The sequence below is a fragment of the Bactrocera latifrons genome, unplaced genomic scaffold (assembly GCF_001853355.1).
Source record: "Bactrocera latifrons isolate USDA-ARS-PBARC rearing strain unplaced genomic scaffold, ASM185335v1 scaffold_270, whole genome shotgun sequence".
In the NCBI taxonomy this organism is placed as follows: Eukaryota; Metazoa; Arthropoda; class Insecta; order Diptera; family Tephritidae; genus Bactrocera; species Bactrocera latifrons.
In genome coordinates, this window is record NW_017536297.1 from 32,609 (window position 1) to 54,311 (window position 21,703).

The 21,703-nt window shown below is 36.3% G+C and overlaps 2 protein-coding genes across 3 annotated transcripts in view; one reads left to right on the forward strand and one right to left on the reverse strand.

The window, feature by feature from the left end:
- The window catches only part of LOC108969968, a 30,656-nt gene extending 25,335 nt beyond the window's left edge, over window positions 1-5,321 (forward strand). The window contains exon 6 of the mRNA XM_018935024.1: window positions 5,304-5,321. The gene's annotated coding sequence lies outside the window, so the exon portion shown is untranslated. The remainder of the gene's footprint in view (window positions 1-5,303) is intronic.
- A 37-nt stretch (window positions 5,322-5,358) lies between these two features.
- LOC108969971 overlaps window positions 5,359-21,703 on the reverse strand; it is a 29,065-nt gene continuing 12,720 nt past the window's right edge. For both annotated transcript variants that reach the window (XM_018935029.1, XM_018935030.1), the window contains 7 exons: window positions 21,030-21,154; window positions 13,527-13,603; window positions 13,353-13,460; window positions 12,928-13,248; window positions 12,478-12,865; window positions 12,240-12,355; window positions 5,359-5,878 (listed from right to left, as the gene is read on the reverse strand). In XM_018935029.1, coding sequence (XP_018790574.1) covers window positions 5,746-5,878; window positions 12,240-12,355; window positions 12,478-12,865; window positions 12,928-13,248; window positions 13,353-13,460; window positions 13,527-13,603; window positions 21,030-21,154 — 1,268 coding nt within the window. In that variant the 3' untranslated portion in view covers window positions 5,359-5,745. The remainder of the gene's footprint in view (window positions 5,879-12,239; window positions 12,356-12,477; window positions 12,866-12,927; window positions 13,249-13,352; window positions 13,461-13,526; window positions 13,604-21,029; window positions 21,155-21,703) is intronic.

The following is a 21,703-nucleotide window of genomic DNA, read 5'->3' on the forward strand; positions in this document are numbered from 1 at the left end:
AAGGAGCTTGATATGATGAAATTTGGCAGGCAGGAAATCTACGCTATCAATTCAAAACAAACTGTTATTATATAATCAAGTTCTAAAGCCAGTTTGGGCCTTCCTAGCCAGTTTGGTCTACGAAGTTAGGTACAATGTAAAATAATAATAAAAAAAAAAAAAAACATTTACCTGCTTCAAATACTAAATTGCTTCTCCTGTGCTTCTTTGATCTGACGCACTGATTGTTTGTTTTGTTTTTCCGCCCCATGATACTGGTGGTAGCTTGTCAGCAACGTACACTATATGGGAATGTTTAACTAACAGATAATGTACTGTATGAATTTAAAATGCACATTCGGCCTGCAAAAATGCCCTGATTAGCATGCAACACACGATAGACAATTTTGTAGATAAACTTCATTATATCCCACACAGGGTTTTTATTCCACATTTTAATTTCAACCATCCCAAGGGAGCGTCAAATTAGAATTATAACAGCTTATGCGAAATTCATGTTTGTAACCTGCAGCTCATTAGCATAACCTATGGATGCTCCTTGCAAACATGTTAAATTTTGTTTCTCATTCCTTTTTTCAGAAATGAAAATTGGTTCAGAACAATAGAAGATTTTTTCACAAAATTTGTAGATTTTTGTGCTCTTCTCCTCGTCGAACTCATAGATCAAGAATAATTGTCCAAAGCTTTGAAAAGTTGATTTGCGTTTTTCAAACTGCCTTTGTAAATCACAAATATAGTATAAGTGTTAAGAAATGGTACATAAATTAAGATTCTGCAGTAATCTTCAATACCTTTAGTTCCAGCATTGCGTCGATATGTCTGATGACCCCATTTAAGTGACTTCTTCATTTTAATGTCTAACTGAACCAATTGTCAATTATATGAAGGCAGGGATCTCCATTCTCCCGCTTCACCTAAAATTCATTCAGGGGAACAATTGATAACTTTGTGACTTCTCTTAATTATCTGGCTGGCAACTTGAAATTCTATCGTCAAAATTGTTTTCAAAAGTTGAGAAGTCTTTTGTGCAGTGTCACGTTCTATCCCTGGTTTTATTATCCCAAATGTTTTAACACCTAATACTAATTCTGATTAATTGCTGTTCGAACTTCATCATTTTCCATTACCCGTCCATTCCATCGTCATCGATTGGGGAATCAGGTTCACTCCTGTTATTATGCTTTCACTGCCATTCAGCATTCTGGGCATCAGTCACTAGATCACCTCTGGGATTCTACAAGAGTATATATTCGTTTAATTGCCCATATGTTAAACTTATCAAAACCAGTTGATGCTGGAAGTTGCATCACGACAACGCTCCGGCTCACACAAAGTTTTTTGAGAACAACTACATAACCAAGGCCGACATCCCAACGCTCCCACAGCCGCCCTACAGCCCAGATGTAGCCACCGGACTTTTTTTGTTTCCTTGCCTGAAAAGCTCGATGAGGACAAGCATTTTGTGATAAAGCAGAATGCACTTCGGATTTCAAGGCTATTCCGGAGAATACCTTCCGTGACGCCTTCAAGGCTTGGAAATCGCGTTGGCAGCACTGTATCGACGCAAAAGGAGTCTATTTTGAAAGCTTTTAAAGAATTATAACGATTGGTTCAATAAATTTTTCTAAATCGGCTCAGTCCTATTACTTTCCCAACAAAAATTGTAACCTTGATTTTTGACCCGCTTTGAAGTGGTTCTTTGGGCCTCGCGTCACTTTTGCCACGATATTCGGCAGATTTATCGTCTGTTTCCTGGTCGTAAGCATAGATCCAAGACTTATCGCTAGTAATAATACGTCTCATGATTCTGGTATTCGGAGAGCTTTGTTTCACAGATGTTAATGCGACGTTGTTTCCTTTAAAAAATTGAGTGATTTTGAAGCCACTCGTGCTTTCACTTTTGTTATATTATCCTTAACTGTTATTTTAAAATAGTTTTCACTGATCCCTCCAATATTCCAACGATCCCAGTAGGATCTCTGACTGATAATCGATTCTCAAGCACCAATTCCTTTAGTTTGTTGACGTGATCATCAGTTGATGTTGTCCTGACCGTGGTTCATCGTCCACGCGTCACACATATTGACTATGTTTGAATAATTTGCCCTTTATATGCTTCAGAAAGACAATCGTATATTAAACACTAATGACTATTTTGATGTGACATTTGGCACAGATATCAGGGACAGTCATACCAATTTAGAAAAAAAAATCGACGAATGAGCTTTCGTGCGAAATTTAAATTCAAAGATCTCAGTATGGCTTGCCCATAGTAGCATGTTCATTTGTATATGCATATAATTTAATATGTATGGTGCTTGCATGTTTAAAGCGCTGCTTAATTTTTAACCCAATAAAAGTCAACATGAATTCTTATGATTAAGATGTTCCTCTGATGATTTTACATAAATTCATATTAAATTTGCGTTGCTTCATGCCAGAAACTCAATCACTAATAAAAAGTGTGGTGAAACTTTTACGGCAATGCGTTGATTTTCCCTATTTTGTGTGGAATTTTCAGCGAAATTACAGCAACACGCTCTCTCCTCGTTGCCTGAAAATTTTGTTTGAGTTTTGGCTTGGTGTAGGTTGCGGTACACTCTAGGCCGAATTTAAAGAGAACGAGGTGAGGTAAACTCTACCGTATGGTGTCCTAACACAGCTCAACACAATTCAGCAATGATGCTGAATATAGTACGTGTAGGAGAGTACAGAACATTTTGCGGCACCATCATATTTACATAATTTTCATTCGTTGAGTTGAGCTGAAAATTTGGTAAAACTTTTGATTTTACCCGCCTGCCTGCTTGCCATTTGTTGTTGCTAACAGTTGTTGTCTTTTATCTACTGACATTGTTGCTGCAGCTGCTTGATCTTTTTATCAACAAAATGAAAACGTTACGAAAAATTGCATCTGCATATAATTTATACATTCCATAAGCTTCGCTGATGCGCACAGTCAAGTTACGTAACGTTCGGGAACACATGCACACGCATACAATACACATATATAACGGGTGATTTTTTAAGAGCTTGATAACTTTTTTAAAAAAAAAAACGCATAAAATTTGCAAAATCTCATCGGTTCTTTATTTGAAACGTTAGATTGGTTCATGACATTTACTTTTTGAAGATAATTTCATTTAAATGTTGACCGCGGCTGCGTCTTAGGTGGTCCATTCGGAAAGTCCANTTCGAGCATTTCGGCCGGAATAGCCCGAATTTCTTCGGAAATGTTGTCTTCCAAAGCTGGAATAGTTGCTGGCTTATTTCTGTAGACTTTAGGCTTGACGTAGCCCCACAAAAAATAGTCTAAAGGCGTTAAATCGCATGATCTTGGTGGCCAACTTACGGGTCCATTTCTTGAGATGAATTGTTCTCCGAAATATATTAATATAAATTTATATTGCATAAATAAACGCTATTATACGTACCGTTAGTTACATCAACTTCGATGTCGCATATACGTACATACATCCACTTTCATCAATATTAAGTTTTAAAAATTCTTTCCTTTATATTTAAAGCGATGTTTTTTTTTGTTTTTGAGTGAAAATATACCTTTCGAGTGGCGAAGAATCAATAACGGTTATCCAACATTTCTATACCAGTTGGATAGTGTAAGCATCGACACCTTCAAAATGGATCTTTGCTTTCATCTAGATCTCCTCTATTGAGTATAATCTTTTTCAACGAGTCACTTTTTGCCGGGGTTGGTGGGTGTGGAACTAGTTTATTGAGTGATTTTCGTTGTACGGATATCACAACCTTTTTCATGTTTTCCTTTTTGACCGATGTTTAAAAATGTGCCATGCAATGTAAAAATTAAACAATGACTCGATCTTTTGATGATATTAACTCATTTAATTTCAGTTTACCGTTACCAATCAAAATTCCAGCATTTGTAGCTTTTGTATTTAGTCGTGGAATAAGTATGCTGGAACATATGTATAGTATTTACCTAAACACTTATCAATCCATTGCTTCGCATCAACAGCGTTTTTATAACAGAAAACTAGGCTCTGTATGCCAAACTCAAGCCCTTTGTCTAACAAATATATAGTACACAAAAAGTGTCACTTTTTAAGGATACTTAATTAATAGACTTTTATTGAGCATTATTTTGATTTTCGGTCATAGGATATAGAAAGCAATGATAAAAGTGGTCCGTTGGTCAGTTGAGACGCGGTTTCCGTGGACTTTGCACAAAAAGTGGCACTTTTTAAGTATACTTAATTAATAGACTTTTATTGAGCATTATTTGGATTCTCGGTCATAGATATAGAAAGCAATGATAAAAGTGGTCAGTTGGTCAGTTTTTGACGCGGGTTCCTTGGTATTTGCTATTCACATGTAACGGGAATTAAAACAAAATGGGCTAAAAAATAATTTCGGATTAATGCTGGAAAGACTCAATGCATTAGAGCATAATTTGTGATCATATGTAACACTAATTAGCGCCAGGAGACTGAAATATGGTTGTCTGTAGTACTAGATTCTAGCACAAGAAAACTCATCAGGCTTCTTTGCTGTCTCCGGTAAAATGAGAGGTTGTCATAGCTTACCAACTGATAATAACTTTGAAAGAATTCTGGAAACTGCAGCTTATAAGCCCCCTTTTATTTGAACTTGATTCCGACTCATTAAAGCATATTCATAACATTACTTCCAATACCATCTAATTCTAAATACCATCTTGGATTCTTGGAGCTATGCTCCTTTATTGAGTTTCACTACAGAACTAAAATGTACAATTAATTATACTTAACTCTAGACCTATGTTTGCCGCTGCAACGGGTATAAAGCTGCTGACACTGCGCTTCCCATAGGTTGGCACTTCGCTGACGCTGCGCTTCCCACAGGTTGCCACTACACGTGTCGCACTCCCAGCGATTTAGTGGTGTCATATTGCATTACTTTGTATCAGATGATATTAATGCATCATATGATACTTTTTGAATGTATGGGGTGCTAACTTATATCATTGCTATCTCAGATTGCTCCCTCATCGCAGCAATTCGTATCCTAGGGCTTTTGTTATATTAAAACAGTAACGAAAACAACCTTTGATTCCTGATCACTACAACAATTGAAACATTACGTCAAATTTATGGAAGGTAAATCCCATACATCCTAGCTAAACACCATTGCAGTAAATAAATGTTGGTGCCATAAAGATAAAAACATTGAGTAGTCGAAAAAGTATTTTCGTATTTCTAATCAAACTTCAACTTATTTTTTTTATATTTATGCTGATAAATAAATAAACAAATATATACCACTTTTTGCCATTTTTCCACTAGAGACATGTTATATCCGTGTAACTCGAAATTTCGAAATTTCCAGAACGGAAGCGAGCTAACCATTGTTGTGTTAAACGAACTGATACAGCATCGTCTCCGTAAATTTCATTCAACACTATATGGTGTGACACAATATGATTGGTAGTGCTGGAGATATAAGACTGCAACGACATCTATTGACAAAATACGAAAAGACTTCTTCGACTAGCCAATATAAGTACATATACTTATTGGAGAAGTTCCTACTATCTACCGTTAAAATATGGTGAGTAATATTCGCAAGCATATCATAATGGTATATTGATTCTTTTAAATATTATAAAATATAAGCGTTCGTAACAAATAATTTAAATTTTTTTCAATTTCACTGTTTTCCATTATAATCAGGTTCATTGAATTTTTTGACATATAAGATAAATCCAGTAAAGTCGAGGCCCTCCATTTAATTAAGTTTCTTTATGTGGTAGGTAACGCGAGGATTTTCATCATTCTCAAGTGTATCGATTACATGCCTTGGTAATGTTATCGGCGGCAGTAGTATTGATTCTGCAGATTCATCATCCCTTCGACCGTGTCTGTAGGCATAAATAATTGTATGAGTATGGTGAAAATTCATGAGGTTCCAAATAGGCTTTTACAGCTTAGAACCCTACATAAGTTTTAAATAACTTAACCAAATAAATAACTTAACTACATTATAATTGTATATAAAGCTAATTACTAAGAACAGATAGAACTATATATCTTAATTTGAAATTTAGTTTTTGTCATATCAGAAAAGCTGGAATTCGGAATATTACCCGGAATTATCTGCTAAGTTATGTAGATAAACGGAATAAACTATTAAATGGAGATCTAAACGAATGATCCTAATTCCAGACCGTCAATCCTTTGGAATACTTCTTTCAGCCTTTACAAGGTGGGTTTTGCATTGTGTGCTAAGGGGAATCTTTGTGAAAGATCGAACGCAGAGAGTATTGATTTACTGCTTTAGCACGCTTTCTAAATCATCCTGCTAATACTTCATTGTCCCAGTTTTAACCTCATTACAGCAGTTGGATGGTGCTCATGAATATTTTTTCATCTATAAATAGAATACTTTCGCGGCCGTAATTTGCATCAAGTTCCCGCAAGATGACCAGATAAACGACAGTAGATTTTCATGTGAAAACCATGTCGAATAAGTCTTGATATTAGCTTGGTCGATATATCCATTTCCCTATGCATAATGTTGTTTTCTAAGGATGCGTTCCTTTTTGGGGTTATTTTGTTTGGAATCACGTGATGAGGACCACTTTTCGTTTTGTCATCAACAATAGACGATTGGGAAAAACGATCGCAGTGCAGTGAAAAAACATTTTGGAAATATTAGGTTTCATGTAACGCTTACACATTTTACAGTTACGTATGCACATAAAGCAATCACCGCAATACGATTGTTTCTACTCAGCGAAAACGAACAATAAACTGAATCAAACAAATCTGAACAAATCTTAATAAACACGAAAGTAAGGGCTAAGTTCGGGTAGAAACCAAATATTTTTAAAATAGGGTAATAGTTTTCGTGAAAATATCATATTTTGGCAAAGCTACACGGTTTAAGGTCAGGTGGAAAAACGTAAAGATTCGATGGGGGATATTGTTCAAACGTATTTTTAATTTTTATACTCTCGCAACAAAGTTTATAGCTTTTTTCACAAAACGGTTGTTTGTAAGTCCTAAAACTAAAAGAGTCAGATATAGGGTTATATATCTGGGAGTGGAACCTGTGGGCCAAAGGTCCACACGTAGCGGACGTACCTTTTAAATGCACCTCTGACCAAAAACTACACTTAAATCGAACAACACTCGAACAATATTCGAACTGTATGGTCGAACATAGTTGAGAATTGTTGAGTGACACAGTAGTTCTGAAGAAGTCAGGAAGGGCAGACCAGCGGCGTCGCCCCGATAAGTTAATCAAATTAAATTTAAATACGTTTTTATATTAAAATAAGTTGTTATATGTGAACAAACTGAATTCAAATATATTAAAATAAGTTATTCTATGTGAACGTTTGAAATGAATAAATATAATAAATAAAATCTACATATATACCAAAGTGATCAGGGTGACGAGTAGAGTTGAAAGTAGGATGTCTGTCTGTCCGATAATAAATAAAATCTACATATATGCCAAAGTGATCAGGGTGACGAATAGAGTTGAAAGCCGGATGTCTGTCTGTCCGTCCGTCCGCGCAAGCTGTAAAAATTGAGATATTATGATGAAACTTGGTACACGTATTTTCTGGCTCCATAAGAAGGTTAATTTCGAAGATGGGCAAAATCGGTCCACTGCACCGCTCACCAAATGGCGAAAACCGAAAACCTATAAATAAAGATATTAAAGTGAAATTTGGCACAAAGGATCGCATTAGGGAGGGGCATATTTGAACGTAATTTTTTTTGGAAAAGTGGGCGAGGCCCCGCCCCCTACTAAGTTTTTTGTACATATCTCGGATACTACTATAGCTATGTCAAACAAACTCTACAGAGTTCTTTAATTCAGGCATTTCCATATACAGTTCAAAAATGGAAGAAATCGGATAATAGCCACGCCCATCTCCCATACAAAGGTTTTGTTGAAAATCACTAAAAGTGCGTTAACCGACTAACAAAAAACGTCAGAAACACTAAATTTTACGGAAGAAATATCAGAAAGTGCAGCTTCTTTAAAAATTGAAAATGGGTGTGGCGTCGCCCACTTATGGACCAAAAACCATATCTCAGGAAGTACTCCACCGATTTCAATGAAATTCGGTACATAATATTTCCTTAACACCCTGATGACATGTACGAAATATAGGTGAAATCGGTTAACAACTACGCCTTTTTCCAATATAACGGTATTTTGAATTCCATCTGATGCCTTCTCTATATAATATATACATTAGGAACCAATGATTATAGCGGAATAAAACTTTACCCAATTTATCATTTTTGACATACAGACACACCATTATAAGAGAAGGATTATCCCTTAAATACAGTTGTATATATCACACATTGACTAACATTATCGATCAAAAGTCAACCAGTATCTAAGTATTCGGTACCTATGGGCTTGAACAGTTTTTATTGGATTTAAACAATGTTTGGTCAGAAGGTGGAACATACTGAAGACATTATTAGTGAAAAGTTTTATCACGTTATATTATTTGCTTTTTGATTTGGAATTTAAAATTCTGCTATAAGGAAAGTAGGCGTGGTTGCTGTCCGACTTCGTCGATTTTATCGGAATCGATTTGTCGGGTCCCGAGATATCGGCGGTGCCACACCTATAGTCCAATTTCACACCGGCTTTCATAAAGCTCTCTCATACGATCTCGGTGGTAAAATTTAATGTCTTTAGTGTAATTAGTTATTGATTTATTGAGTTTTTAGTACTTTTGAACAGTACCGTTAAATGGAGAGTGAGCGGGGTGTCTCCTGATTTCATCCATTTTTACACTAGCGGTAGAAGTTCTTATAATATTAGTACTCAGCAAATTTGGTAGTTGTAGCTTAAGTGGTTTAGGAGATATATACATTAAATTTGTTAGAGGGCGGGGCCCCGCCCATTTAAAAAAAAAATCTCGAAAATGATGCTTTGCGCCAAATTACAGCTTTATTTCTTAATTTGGTGCTTAGTCATGTCCCTTCTTGAGTTTTCGGTTAATGGCGATTTGAGTGCGTGGCAGTGGTCTGATTCATAGAGATTTCTCAATTTTTACTCAAGTTACAGCTTGCACGGACGGACAGGACAGACAGACATCCGGATTTCAACTCTACTCGTCACCCTGATCACTTTGGTATATATAACCCTATATCTGTCTCTTTTAGTTTTAGGACTTACAAACAACCGTTATGTGAACAAAACTATAATACTCTCTTTAGCAACTTTGTTGCGAGAGTATAACAATAATAAACTCTGTAGCTACTGGTTGCAAGACGATAAAAATCATTATATGTGGTATATGGGAGTTGTGGAAAGTATCGACCCACATTATTTATACCACATTCTACAAGTCACAAAGTAATAAAATATTCCCTTGGTTTTAGTAAGGTACCTCACATACCATCATCAATCATCATCATCATAAGCATCAGTTATGTTGCCGGATATTCGAAAGTTCTGTTAGTTATATAGGGTCTAGGACAAGATTTATCCATCTTAAGCACAAAGATATAATGTTATTAGTAAAACACGCTCTCTACTTTTCATTTAAATCGTTCTATTACGTTTCGGACAAACCCTGTAGCCTTCAGTTCGTGTAACGATTCACGTTTAAATTCTTCAATTGACTCAAAACGATTTCCTCAGAGCGGTCGTTTGAGTTTGGTGAATAGTCAGAAGTCACACGGAGATAAATCATACAAAAACGGTGGTTGCAGCACGTTATTGGTTAAAGATTTAGCGAAAAACTCAAAAAATCAATGCACTATCGTGATGCAAAAAGAAAGAGTTGCTGGTCCATAATTCCGTCCTCTTTTTAAGAATAGCTTCCCGTAAACGACGCCTAACACTCAAATACCTCACCTTTGCCACGATATTCGGTCGATTCAACTGTTTTTCGGTCGTAAGCATACATCTAAGACTCATCGTCAGAAATAATACGATTCATGTCATCCTGGTAGTCGTAAAGCATTGTTTCACAGACGTTAGCGCGACGTTGTTTTTTCGAAAAAATTTTGTGTTTATGAAACCAATCGTACTATTCTAACGATTCCATTAAGATCTCTGACTGATAATTGTCGGTCCTTAAGCATCAATTCCTTTAGTTTATTGACTTGTTGATCATCAGTTGATGCTGATGGCCGTCCTGGACGTGGTTTGCTGTCCATGCGTTCTCGACCCACTGGTGACTGTCATAACTTTGAAGTCGTAGATAATTTCGTTTATTTTGGAACCAGCATCAATATCAACAACAATATCAGCCTTGAAATCCAACGCAGAATTGCGAACAGATGCTACTTTGGACAATTTCAGGCAATTGACGAACAAAGACCAAACTCTACAAGACCCTCATCATTCATCATTAAGTTCCGTAGCAGCATATTGTAGGAGGTTCAAAAGTATTTACAAAAGATTCCTTACAAGAACCTTTGTAAATACAGTTTTTATGGCAGATATAAGCTGTAGTGGGCCGATATTGGCAATTCCGAAAAGGACGGAAACAAAATTTCAGAAATATCAAAAACTAAGAGACGACTTCATATATATAGTATGTAAAAGTAAAAGCTCGCCATGCTGATCATTTATAAACATTTTAGGGTCTTTGACGGTTTCTTTTGAGTAATAAAAACAAATTGCCAAACTAAATATATCCTATTCAGGGGAGTAAAATAGCATTTTTTTTGTGAATTTATCCTCACAACATACTTTGTAATTTTTATACTCTCGCAACAAAGTTGCTAAAGAAAGTATTATAGTTTTGTTCACAACCGTTAGTTTGTAAGTCGTAAAACTAAAAGAGATTAGATTAGATATATCGTCATATATACCAAAGTGATCAGGGTAACGAGTAGAGTTGCAATCCGAGTGTCTGTCTGCCCGTCCGTCCGTCCGTGCAAGCTGTAACTTGAGTAAAAATTGAGATATCATGATGATTGGTACACGTATTTCTTGGCTCCATARGAAGGTTAAGTTCGAAGATGGGCAAAATCGGCCCACTGCCACSCYCACAAAATGKCGAAAACCGAAAACCTATAAAGTGTCATAACTAAGCCATAAATAAAGATATTAAAGTGAAATCGTGACAAAGGATCGCATTAGAGAGGGGCATATTTGGACGTAATTTGTTTGGAAAAGTGGGTATGGCCCCACCCCCTACTAAGTTTTTTGTACATATCTARTAAACTACTATAGCTATGTCAACCAAACTCTACAGAGTCGTTTTCTTCAGGCATTTCCATATACAGTTCAAAAATGGAAGAAATCGGATAACAACCACGCCCATCTCCCATACAAAGGTTAGGTTGAAAATCACTAAAAGTGCGTTAACCGACTAACAAAAAACGTCAGAAACACTAAATTTTACGGAAGAAATGGCAGAGGGAAGTTACACCCAGGCTTTTATGGACCAAAAACCATATCACTACTCGATCCGACTGATGACGGTGAAATCGGTTCACAACCATGCGTTCTTCCAATATAAGGCTATTTTGAATTCCATCTGATGCCTTCTCTGTATAATATAATATATTCCAATGATTATAGCGGAATAAAACTTTAAACAAATACGGTATTTGAGCTGAGGTATCCCTTGTGGAAAAATTGTCGTGATCGGACCATAACTTTTCAATACAATTAAAATAAATGGAAATACAATTCTATACTCAAAGTACACAAATTACCACTTTATCATGCGAGAGTATAAAATGTTCGGTGACACCCGAGCTTAGCTCTTCCTTACTTGTTAATCCAACCATTATAGCAGACTAAGTATAGTGTGTAAATTATTTGATTCAAAACATGTGTATGTTTGAAGAGATTTTAATAAATTGTTTTTCCTTATTTACGAAAACTTCTAAGTTAATTTTCAATTAAATACTATAATCTCGAAAGTTCTTGGTTTCAAGGTCTGTTTGAGGTAAAATCAAATATCAAAATTTATATAATATAATGATAGAATGAGTTTATTTAAAGGTTGCCGGTTGGTAGGTATTATTAAGGCATTTTCTTTTCCGAAGTGGCTTAACTGTTTTATAAAGCTTAATATTTGTCGTATTTCCCTAGTTTTCAATCAACATGAATGTTTAAAAATTGGTAAAAAAATTCACTGACAACAACCTTCTAATAGATATCGGAACTTTGGAGAGGCTGTTGGTAATGTGAACATGTGAGCATTTCCTATTTGGACTTAAGAACAATTCCCATGTTTATAATAATACTTTTCTTTGCGTCTACGTATATACCTTTCGTTCCGATAATGATCTCTGCATTTTACAAGTTTATATATTAAGCCGGCCAGCAAAAATAAGGCTAAAAACAGAGTTATTACGAACAGCAGACCACCAATCCAGACACCATTCTACAAAACAATAAAAACAGTTAGAGTTATTGTGTACATAAAATTACAGTATTGTATTAACAGAGTGCTGCATGATAAATGGTAGGCCGTAAGCTATATTATATGTATATATTGTGTCTTACCAATATAAACGTATCGCAATTACAGGATTTGCTTTGTTTTGCTTTAATCATGTGGAATATTGTTGCACACGATCCTAGCGCATTTTTAAGACCGCGTTCAGCATTTGTTATATAATTATCTACGTTATCCCTGAGTATTGATATGTCGTGATCGATGTAGTATTTACATTTATCTTTAGTAGTTCTACACATATCTTTAACTTCGGCATAGACGGACGGTATGGATGCTGCAAAATCTCTACCAATTATATAAGCAGCTCGGCATTTCCAAAATTTAATTTTACTGACTGTTGGGTTAAATCTTTTTGCCTTGTTTGCCAGATTCAGATTGCAATACGAAAATTTAACACGTTCGTGGAAATAAGTTTCATGAAATTCATTAGTCATCCTAGATATTAATTATATTACTGCAAGTCAACGCGAGTAAGAAAAAAATACAGATTTACTTACCATATCAATCCTGGGAGTCTCGCATTATATATGACATGGGTTAAACGTATAGGTGTTAGCCACGATGACGTGACTGACTTAAATTTACAAAAGTAATTTTTCTTCGGAAACTTCTCAACTTCTTTTTGTAACTTCTGTAGGATCGATATGTTCAAGGGTCGACAGTTGCGTTCGCAGACATCCTGCATTATCGTTTCATTTAAAGGTGCCCATTTCGAAAATGGGCGAATCAAATTATTTTCCAACAATAATGTGTATAAATTCTGATCGTTGGTGCAATCCGTTAACATTACGTGATTGAAAGTTGTTTTCTCAGCTGATCTGATGTTAAATAAAAAGTTTTGTTAAGTTAAGAAATGCATAAAAATCCTTTGGAAAAAATGAAATTAATGTTGGCAATGTAATATTATACAAGTTAAGCTTACTCTTCCGTTCTATGACAAAATCCATTATATTCAATAACTCCGTAGAAGAAGTGGTAAAATGTAACAAACGCCATCAGTATTAAAAGCAGTGTGAGGATTATATTAATACTTGAAAAAATTGAAAATTTTTGCTGCACGGAAAGTTTATTACACATTTAATGCATGGAAACTTACAATAATAGAGCTTTAATCATAACATTTCCTTTCATACACAAAGAGCACATTACAAGTAAGAAAAACAGCACAAGTACCTGTAAGTTAATTGAATATATTTTAGAACTAATTAGAAATAAGCAATTCGCGCGACAGCGAACCTTAGACACACTTATTCAGTAAAAGATGAAGAAGTATTGAATTTTTATTACTTGACAAAATTTATATAGAACATGCTAGTGTTAGTTTACAAAAAAATCGATCTGACGTGTTCATCCCAAAACAACCTGCTTGGTTCAGGAACAACAATCAGTATAACCCATTTAATATTCATGTCCCTCAGTTTTTAAGATATCGTCCCTCAGTCCCTCAGTTTTTAAGATATCGTTTTTAAATTTTGCAAACGTCATTTTCCCTTCAAGAAGCTGCTCATTTATCGGAACTGCCGATATCGGACCACTATAACATATAGCTGCCATACAAACTGAACGAGCGGAATCAAGTTCTTGTATGGAAAGCTTTCATATTTCACAATGTATTTTCACAAAAGTTGGCACAGGTTATTTTTAAAGGCAACAATATAATTTCCGAAGAAATTGTTCAGAATGGATTACTATAGCATATAGCTTCCCTACAAACTGAACACATAAATGCAACTGTGAAGCGTATTTAACTTCGGTGCAACTGAAGTTAACGTTTTTCATTGTTTTACTTATTTCTTTCTTTTTTTGAAGTAATAAAATTTTCAATATAATATTTGTATTTATGTACTGAATTGAATTTTAACATATATATATATAAAGTATCCTATGTCTTTATCATGGCTCTAAGCTACCTCTCCACCAATTTTCAGCCAAATCTGTTCAGAAGTTCTTGAGTTAGAAATGGTGTAAGTAACAAGACTTTCTTTTATATATATAAATTATCGGACTTGTCGGATTTGAAATTTTTTGCATGTTCCCTTAAAAATATGATTTTTGGCTGTAGTGCGGTGAATGTCGTCTTTGAGCTAAACGGTCAATTTTTGGGGATCCAATTGCGTTTCCTAAACTCACGAGTGTGTGGATCTCATCTGAAAAGATCGTGTTTCTCTGCCCCGTTTTGCTCTGTTGGCAAAAAAATGTGATGTGAAAGCAACAACAAAGTTATCGCATTGATTTCGTTATCGCCGATATCTTCAATGCTACCATGTGTCAGAAGACCTGATACCGCAGGGTTGCGCTACAACAGCTGCCCCTTTGTTGAGGCATCTGGTACATATGTATGTATAATACAAGGAGTATTCCAAAGTAAACAGGACTTAAAAAAAATTTAAGCAATGGTTAACGCTTCCTTTTCATGGGCAAATGCATTTTGCCGAAAAGGAAAAAGTTGCACGGTGCCAAATCAGGTGAATACGGGAAGTGGTTAATGGGCAAAATGTGATTTTTTCAGGCCGAAAAAGGCGAAATTTCTTGTCCTTTTGAACCTTGTTAATGATATCCATCGAATGTTGGATTATGAGCAATTTTTGGTCGTCAGTCAATTTGTGCGGAACAAACCGTGCACACACCTTTCGTAAGCTAAAATGTTTGGTTAAAATGCGATAATTCGATGTTCAATTCCATTTCCATGAATTTCAACGGCGATTTCGGCTAATTTTTGATGAACTCACGCACAGTTTTGATAGAATTTCCGGTGATCACGGATTTTGATTGGCCCACATGTTGATCGTCATTTATGTCCACACCACCACTTTGAAAACGTTGAAACCACTCGTGCATACTGCTACATCATCGCCATAAACTTGTCTCCTCAATTGAAACGTTTCGGTGAAAGTTTTATCAATTTGAAAACAAAATTTAATGTTGGCTCATTGTTCGAAGCTTATTTTCGCACCGATACCACAAACATACTGACACTTAAAACGCAATAACTTCATTCAAAATCTATGAATTGTCATGAACTTCTCACTGTGCAATCGATAGCAATTCATATAGATGGCGCCACCACGGTCGCTAGATTGGAAAAGGCCTGTTTACTTTGGAAAGCTCCTTGTATAATAATTATTATCTGCAGGACTAAGCATTGCCATAAATTATGTTACAAAGCTTTCAATGAATACACTAAGCTACCATAGTTACAAATACCAAATTCGCCTAAAAACTCGCTCACTCGCCAAATAACGGTACTGTTAAAAACTACTAAAAGCGCGATAAATCAGTACCTAAATACGTCAGATATATTAACAGAGCGATTCTGTACTGTGATACGGTCACAAGTCTCTATTTTATTGTTATATTTATTGGTGTAAAATTAACATTCTTCGCTCAACATTTTTTAGGGCTAGCTGGTATGCCCCGACGATATTCAGATTATCCAGATGCTTCCACAACGTGAAATGTAGTCTCTACAATCGGGTCATCTGTTTCTTTACTAGGAATCTTTTTCTTCCTATTCATTATTTGAGGTTTTAGGTTAGAGACAATTTTTGTGACTTAAGAAGATTTTGCTAGTCTGTAAGTGACAGTCACAAAATCTATTACATTCATTATTCAGTAATGTTTTTACTCTTGAATGAAAATAAATATGTCGATAACATAGTAAAAAAAAAACATAATTTACCAATAAAAATAAAAATATATGTTGACTTTCTTTCATAATATTTACGAAATTTATGTAAAATTGATTTATTTTTAACCTTTTCGTGTTTGAGTTGCTTACAAAATATAAAAAAACGACTATCGATTAATATCTATGATGTTCTCAATTCAGTATATTCAATGGCAAACAAAAGTTCTGTTTAGTTTTGCGACCTGTTAACAAATTTGAGACGATATTTTGTGACTGAAGACTAGAGACTGCTTTGTGAATAGTAACTAGTCACAAATTGAGACTTTACCTCAAAATGTCTAAAATGTTGACTAGAGACTGAGATGTCATGAAGGGCCTTAATGGAGCTGTGGTGAAAATTGGATAATTAGGTTCCACCGGGACTTGGAACTTCCTCGACCGATTTTTATCAAATTCGGTAGGTATATAAAATTCTTCTGACATTCCTATGTACAGTGTGAAAACAAGTGCAATGTTGCTATAACCATGCTTACTTCCCAAATAACATAACTTTAAAGATCATTTTATTCTTTCACTTTCTAGTATACAAATCAAGTTGCAATTTATATAACGAAAAATGACCAAAAAGTCTCCACATCGAACAAAAACTGTTCATGCTTGTAGATACCGATTATGTGGACCCCTGTGCCTTGAGTTGACTTGTTACCGAAAACATCGGTAAAAGTGCGAGATATATATATGTATAACTGAAATTCGGAGAGAATCCTTTTCTGATGATAGTATGTCTGTATGTTACAGATGGGTCGAATCGGGTTAATACTTTTCTTAGCCCATATATCCTTAATATGTACAAAGATTTTCTAATTTTCAGGTGACTTTATACCGTATATATCGGCCACTATGTGAGTTATCTTTATAAAATATTTCCATTCCGAAATATTCTCCATTCAGATCCATATCTTTTGGATGCGTTTGAACCAGTTTTGTAAGAACTTTTGCCACCCTGATTGAGGGATCTCTAAAAAAAGGGCTCAGCGAAATCAACCGCTTCTGTAAGTGTTAAAAATATTGACTTTTAGTTTATTTTTTCGCACGGGAATAAAAAAAAATCTTTCGGTCCCAGGTGAGTGACTCATCAAATTGATGTTTTGAGTACACAAAAATGTAGTTGTTTCAGTCGATATGTGACAACTGGCAAATATTACAGAAATATAAATGTTTCACTCAGAATAGCGGTGTTATTGCAATATATCCAGTTGGTCCAAAATAATATGCAACCCAATGTATGCTGGCTCCACCAGCACCTATAGTTGCCTCTATCTCACAATAGGTCACATGACGATTTTACAATTTCTATTTGCGCACAACATCAATAGTTTCCGAAACAAAGACTGATTTTGGATGACCTTCAAAAAATCCGTTCTAGAGTGGCCTACGACTTCGATAATGATTCACGATACCATCGATAAATACTGGTTAGTGATTAAAATGCATCGCCAAAAACTGAATTTAATTCACCGATGCACTGTTGCTGAATTAATCCACGTGGAAATTTGTAAAAATAATCGCTCGAAAATGTTCGCGGTTCAATTCTATTGTTTTGCCGAGATGAATATTTCAAGTTACTGTAAGCAACACAAATAACCATTGTATGTCAAAATGTTCTAAGTATGTATAACATTAAAAAAGACAAACTTTACGTTAAATTTTTGAGTAGCGATAGTGCAACACTATGGTTGCCAAATCCGGAATTATAAAAAATCACATACACATTTGTGAATAAAATGGGTGAAAAATTTACTCTAGACACCATATATATAATTAATAAGCTGTAAGTATCTGAAGGTAATAAAACGGCTTTTCTACTCTTGCAACTATTTATTCCTGTGAAAGTACACTCGTACGTACTCCGTGAGTATCCATTGTACCTTCTTCCGTGCTGATCAAGACCGGCATTTTACTGTGAATGGGAATCGGAACCGCTCAATGATAGTCCGAATACTTGAAACTTCGAACGAATATTGAACGTGAAATTACAGATGTATCGATTTATGCGAGAAAACCGACAAAAATGGGTTCGGTGTCTGGACTTCTGCAAGCGTTCCCGTGGTGGCCATGYAAAAGACTTTCACACGAATAAATCATCGGAGACTCCGGTGAATGAACGTCTAGCCATAATCCGCATCAAAGCGAGGTTCTTCAACATATCTCTAATTTGCGCCCACGCTCCGACGGAAGAGAAGGACGATGTGACCAAAGATGCATTTGATGAGTGCTTGGAAGGCACTTATGAGAGCTGCCCCCGCCACGATRTCAAAATCATGCTTGGCGACTTTAACGCCAGGGTGGGCAAAGAAGGTATCTTTTGCACTACGGTCGGTAAATTCAGAATCCACGAGGAAACATCCTCAAATGGGTTGAGGCTGATCGACTTCGCCGGGGCCCGAAAAATTATCTGTAGTACTAGATTCCAGCATAAGAAGATACATCAAGCTATCTGGTTGTCTCCGGATCGAAAAACCACCAACCAGATCGATCATGTTGTCATTTCAAACTACTTACAGACAGCTGCAACCGAAACCATTGGTTTTCGGAAAGTGCAAAAGAACAGCTGGTACAATGAGGAGTGCTGTGCCGCAGCGGGTTGAAAACAGGATGCCTGCCTCGCAACGTTACGATCGACCACAACACGTGCGGGATGGGATAGATACCGAGAGTTGAAAAGGGAAGCGAGACGCATTTGCAGATAGAAAAAGAAAGAGGCCGAAATGCGTGAGTACGAGGAGCTTGATAAGCTGGCCGACAGGGGTAATGCTCGAAAACTCTACGAAAAAATGCGGCGGCTTACAGAAGGTTTCAAGACCGGAGCATACTCTTGTAGAATCCCCAAAGGTGATCTAGTCACCGATGTCCAGAGCATACTTAAATTATGGAGGGAACACTTCTCCAGCCTGCTGAATGGCAGTGAGCACACAACGTCAGGAGAAGGCGAACCCGAATCCCCAATCAATGACGATAGAGCAGAAGTTCCATTGCCCCACCAGGAAGAAGTTCGAATAGCAATTAAACGCCTGAAGAACAACAAAGCGGTGGCGGCTGAACTACTGAACTGATAAGGAGCATGCATCAGCTTCTTTGTAAAATATGGTCGGACGAAAGCATGCCCAACGATTGGAACTTAAGTGTGCTATGCCCAATCCTCAAAAAAGGAGACCCCACAATCTGCGCCAACTATCGTGGGATAAGTCTCCTCAACACTGCATATAAGGTTCTATCGAGCGTATTGTGTGAAAGATTAAAGCCCACCGTCAATAAACTGATTGGACCTTATCAGTGCGGCTTCAGACCTGGAAAATCAACAACCGACCAGATATTCACCATGCGCCAAATCTTGGAAAAGACCCGTGAAAGAGAATCGACACTCACCACCTCTTCGTCCATTTCAAAGCTGCTTTCGACAACACGAAAAGGATCTGACTTTATGCCGCGATGTCTGAATTTGGTATCCCTGTAAGCTGACGTTGAGCTGCGTTAGAAGCAAAGTCCTCTCTCGGCAAACAAATACCAAACTCTATAAGTCACTCATAATTCCCGTCCTGCAACATGGTGTAGAGGCTTGCACGATGTCAAAAAGGGATGAGTCGACCTTGCGAGTTTTCGAGAGAAAAGTTCTGCGAAAGATTTATGGTCCTTTCCGCGTTGGCCACGGCGAATATCGCATTCGATGGAACGATGAGCTGTACGAGATATCCGATGACATTGACATAGTTCAGCGAATTAAAAGACAGCGGCTACGCTGGCTAGGTCACGTTGTCCGGATGGACGAAAACTCCAGCTCTGAAAGTATTCAACGCAGTACCCGCCGGGGGAGGAAGACCTCCACTCCGTTGGAAGGACCAAGTGGAGAAGGACCCGGCTTCACTTGGAATATCTAATTGACGCCACGTAGCGAAAAGAAGAAACGACTATCACGCTGTTGTTAACTCGGCTATAATCGCGTAAGCGGTGACTACGCCCATTAAGAAGAAGAAGAAGAAGTTGGAAGAGTATGAAATGTTCGGTAATACCCGAAATCAGCTCTTCCTCGCTTGATACTTTTTTGAGTTTTGTACTCATGTTCTTGTTTAGATCTATGTATTTTTTTAATACTCTTGCAACCAGTTGCTACAGAGTATTGTAGTTCTGTTCACCTAACGGTTGTACGAATCACCTAAAATCAATGAACATAGGGTTATATACATACTATATCTACGTCTGTGCAAGCTATAACGTGAGTAAAAATTAAGATATTTCGATTAAACTTGGTATGTAACTTCTTTAGCACAAAAAAATTCGAGTTCGTAAATGGGCGTAATCAGACCACTGCCATGCCCACAAATGGTTATTAACCGAAAACACAGATAATACCTCAAAGTAATACCTCTTGGCCTAAATACAATTGTGTCAACGTTTTTTTCAATCCTCGAAACGGTTGTTACAGCCAATTTCCGGAATAGCCTTCAATGCGATTCTCGTTAAATGTTTTCAATTGACTCAAAAGGGTTTCCTCGGAGCGGTCGTTTGAGTTTGGTGAATAGCCAGAAGTCACACGGAGTTAAATCGAATTATGTGGTAAGAGGCACCACACCTCGATAATCGATATATCTTTGATTTTTAACCTGTTTTGACGTGATTTTTAGGCTTCGGCTCGGATCGTACGCTTACACACTCAAAATTTAATTGTTTGTTGAATAATTGCACTCATCGTAAAAATCGCCGAATGCACGTTTTGTGCTTCATAAAGACAAGCCTATACTAAGCACTAATGATTATTTGAATGTGACGTTTGACGTTTGGTTCAGATGTCACTGACAGTCACAAAAAACTAGAAAAAAATATTTCGACCAATTGGTTTTCGCGCGAAATTTAAATTAAGAAGACTTACTATTTGTTGTCTACAGTACAATTCTTTGAACACAATAAAGCACTTACCACAATAGCCATAACGCACACGATGTGAGCAAATTTATATGGGGGAGCGATGTGTAGATCCTTACTTAGCGAATGTGACTTCAGCTTTTCTCCAAGATAAACCTTTTGCACTTTAGCATAAGAAGCTTTTAAATATACAGAAATTAAATTTATTAGTTCAATTTAATTTTATAATAATTAAAAAATATTGTTTTCAACCATAAATACTCTCGCAATGATTATAATAGTGTTCTTAAAATATTATCGGTAGTACTGTCCAAAAATATATCAAATGAAATTCGGTTACCTATTCGGTACCTATTCTAACGCCGCCTATACTCAGCCGAAACTATGCTTATCTTCTAATAACTAAATGAAAATAGTTAAAAACTGACTACAGTCAAATCGGAATTACATATGATAACCGTTATATCGTCATCATCCTTTCACTTTAGAGGAGATAAGCCAAGCATTAAGGAGGATATATATATGTAGGTATAAAATTTTGTATGAATATTGCTTTTGTGGTGTGGCAGCTCTAACTTAAGGGGATTATGTGACGGCTCGTTTTTTACGTTTTTTTCTTCGACCAGTAAATGTTTCATACAAAGTGATAAATTACACATTGAAATTTATTACGATTGATTTTTGCCATCAACGTATGACAGCCCAAGGCAACGTAAGGTAAAAAGTAC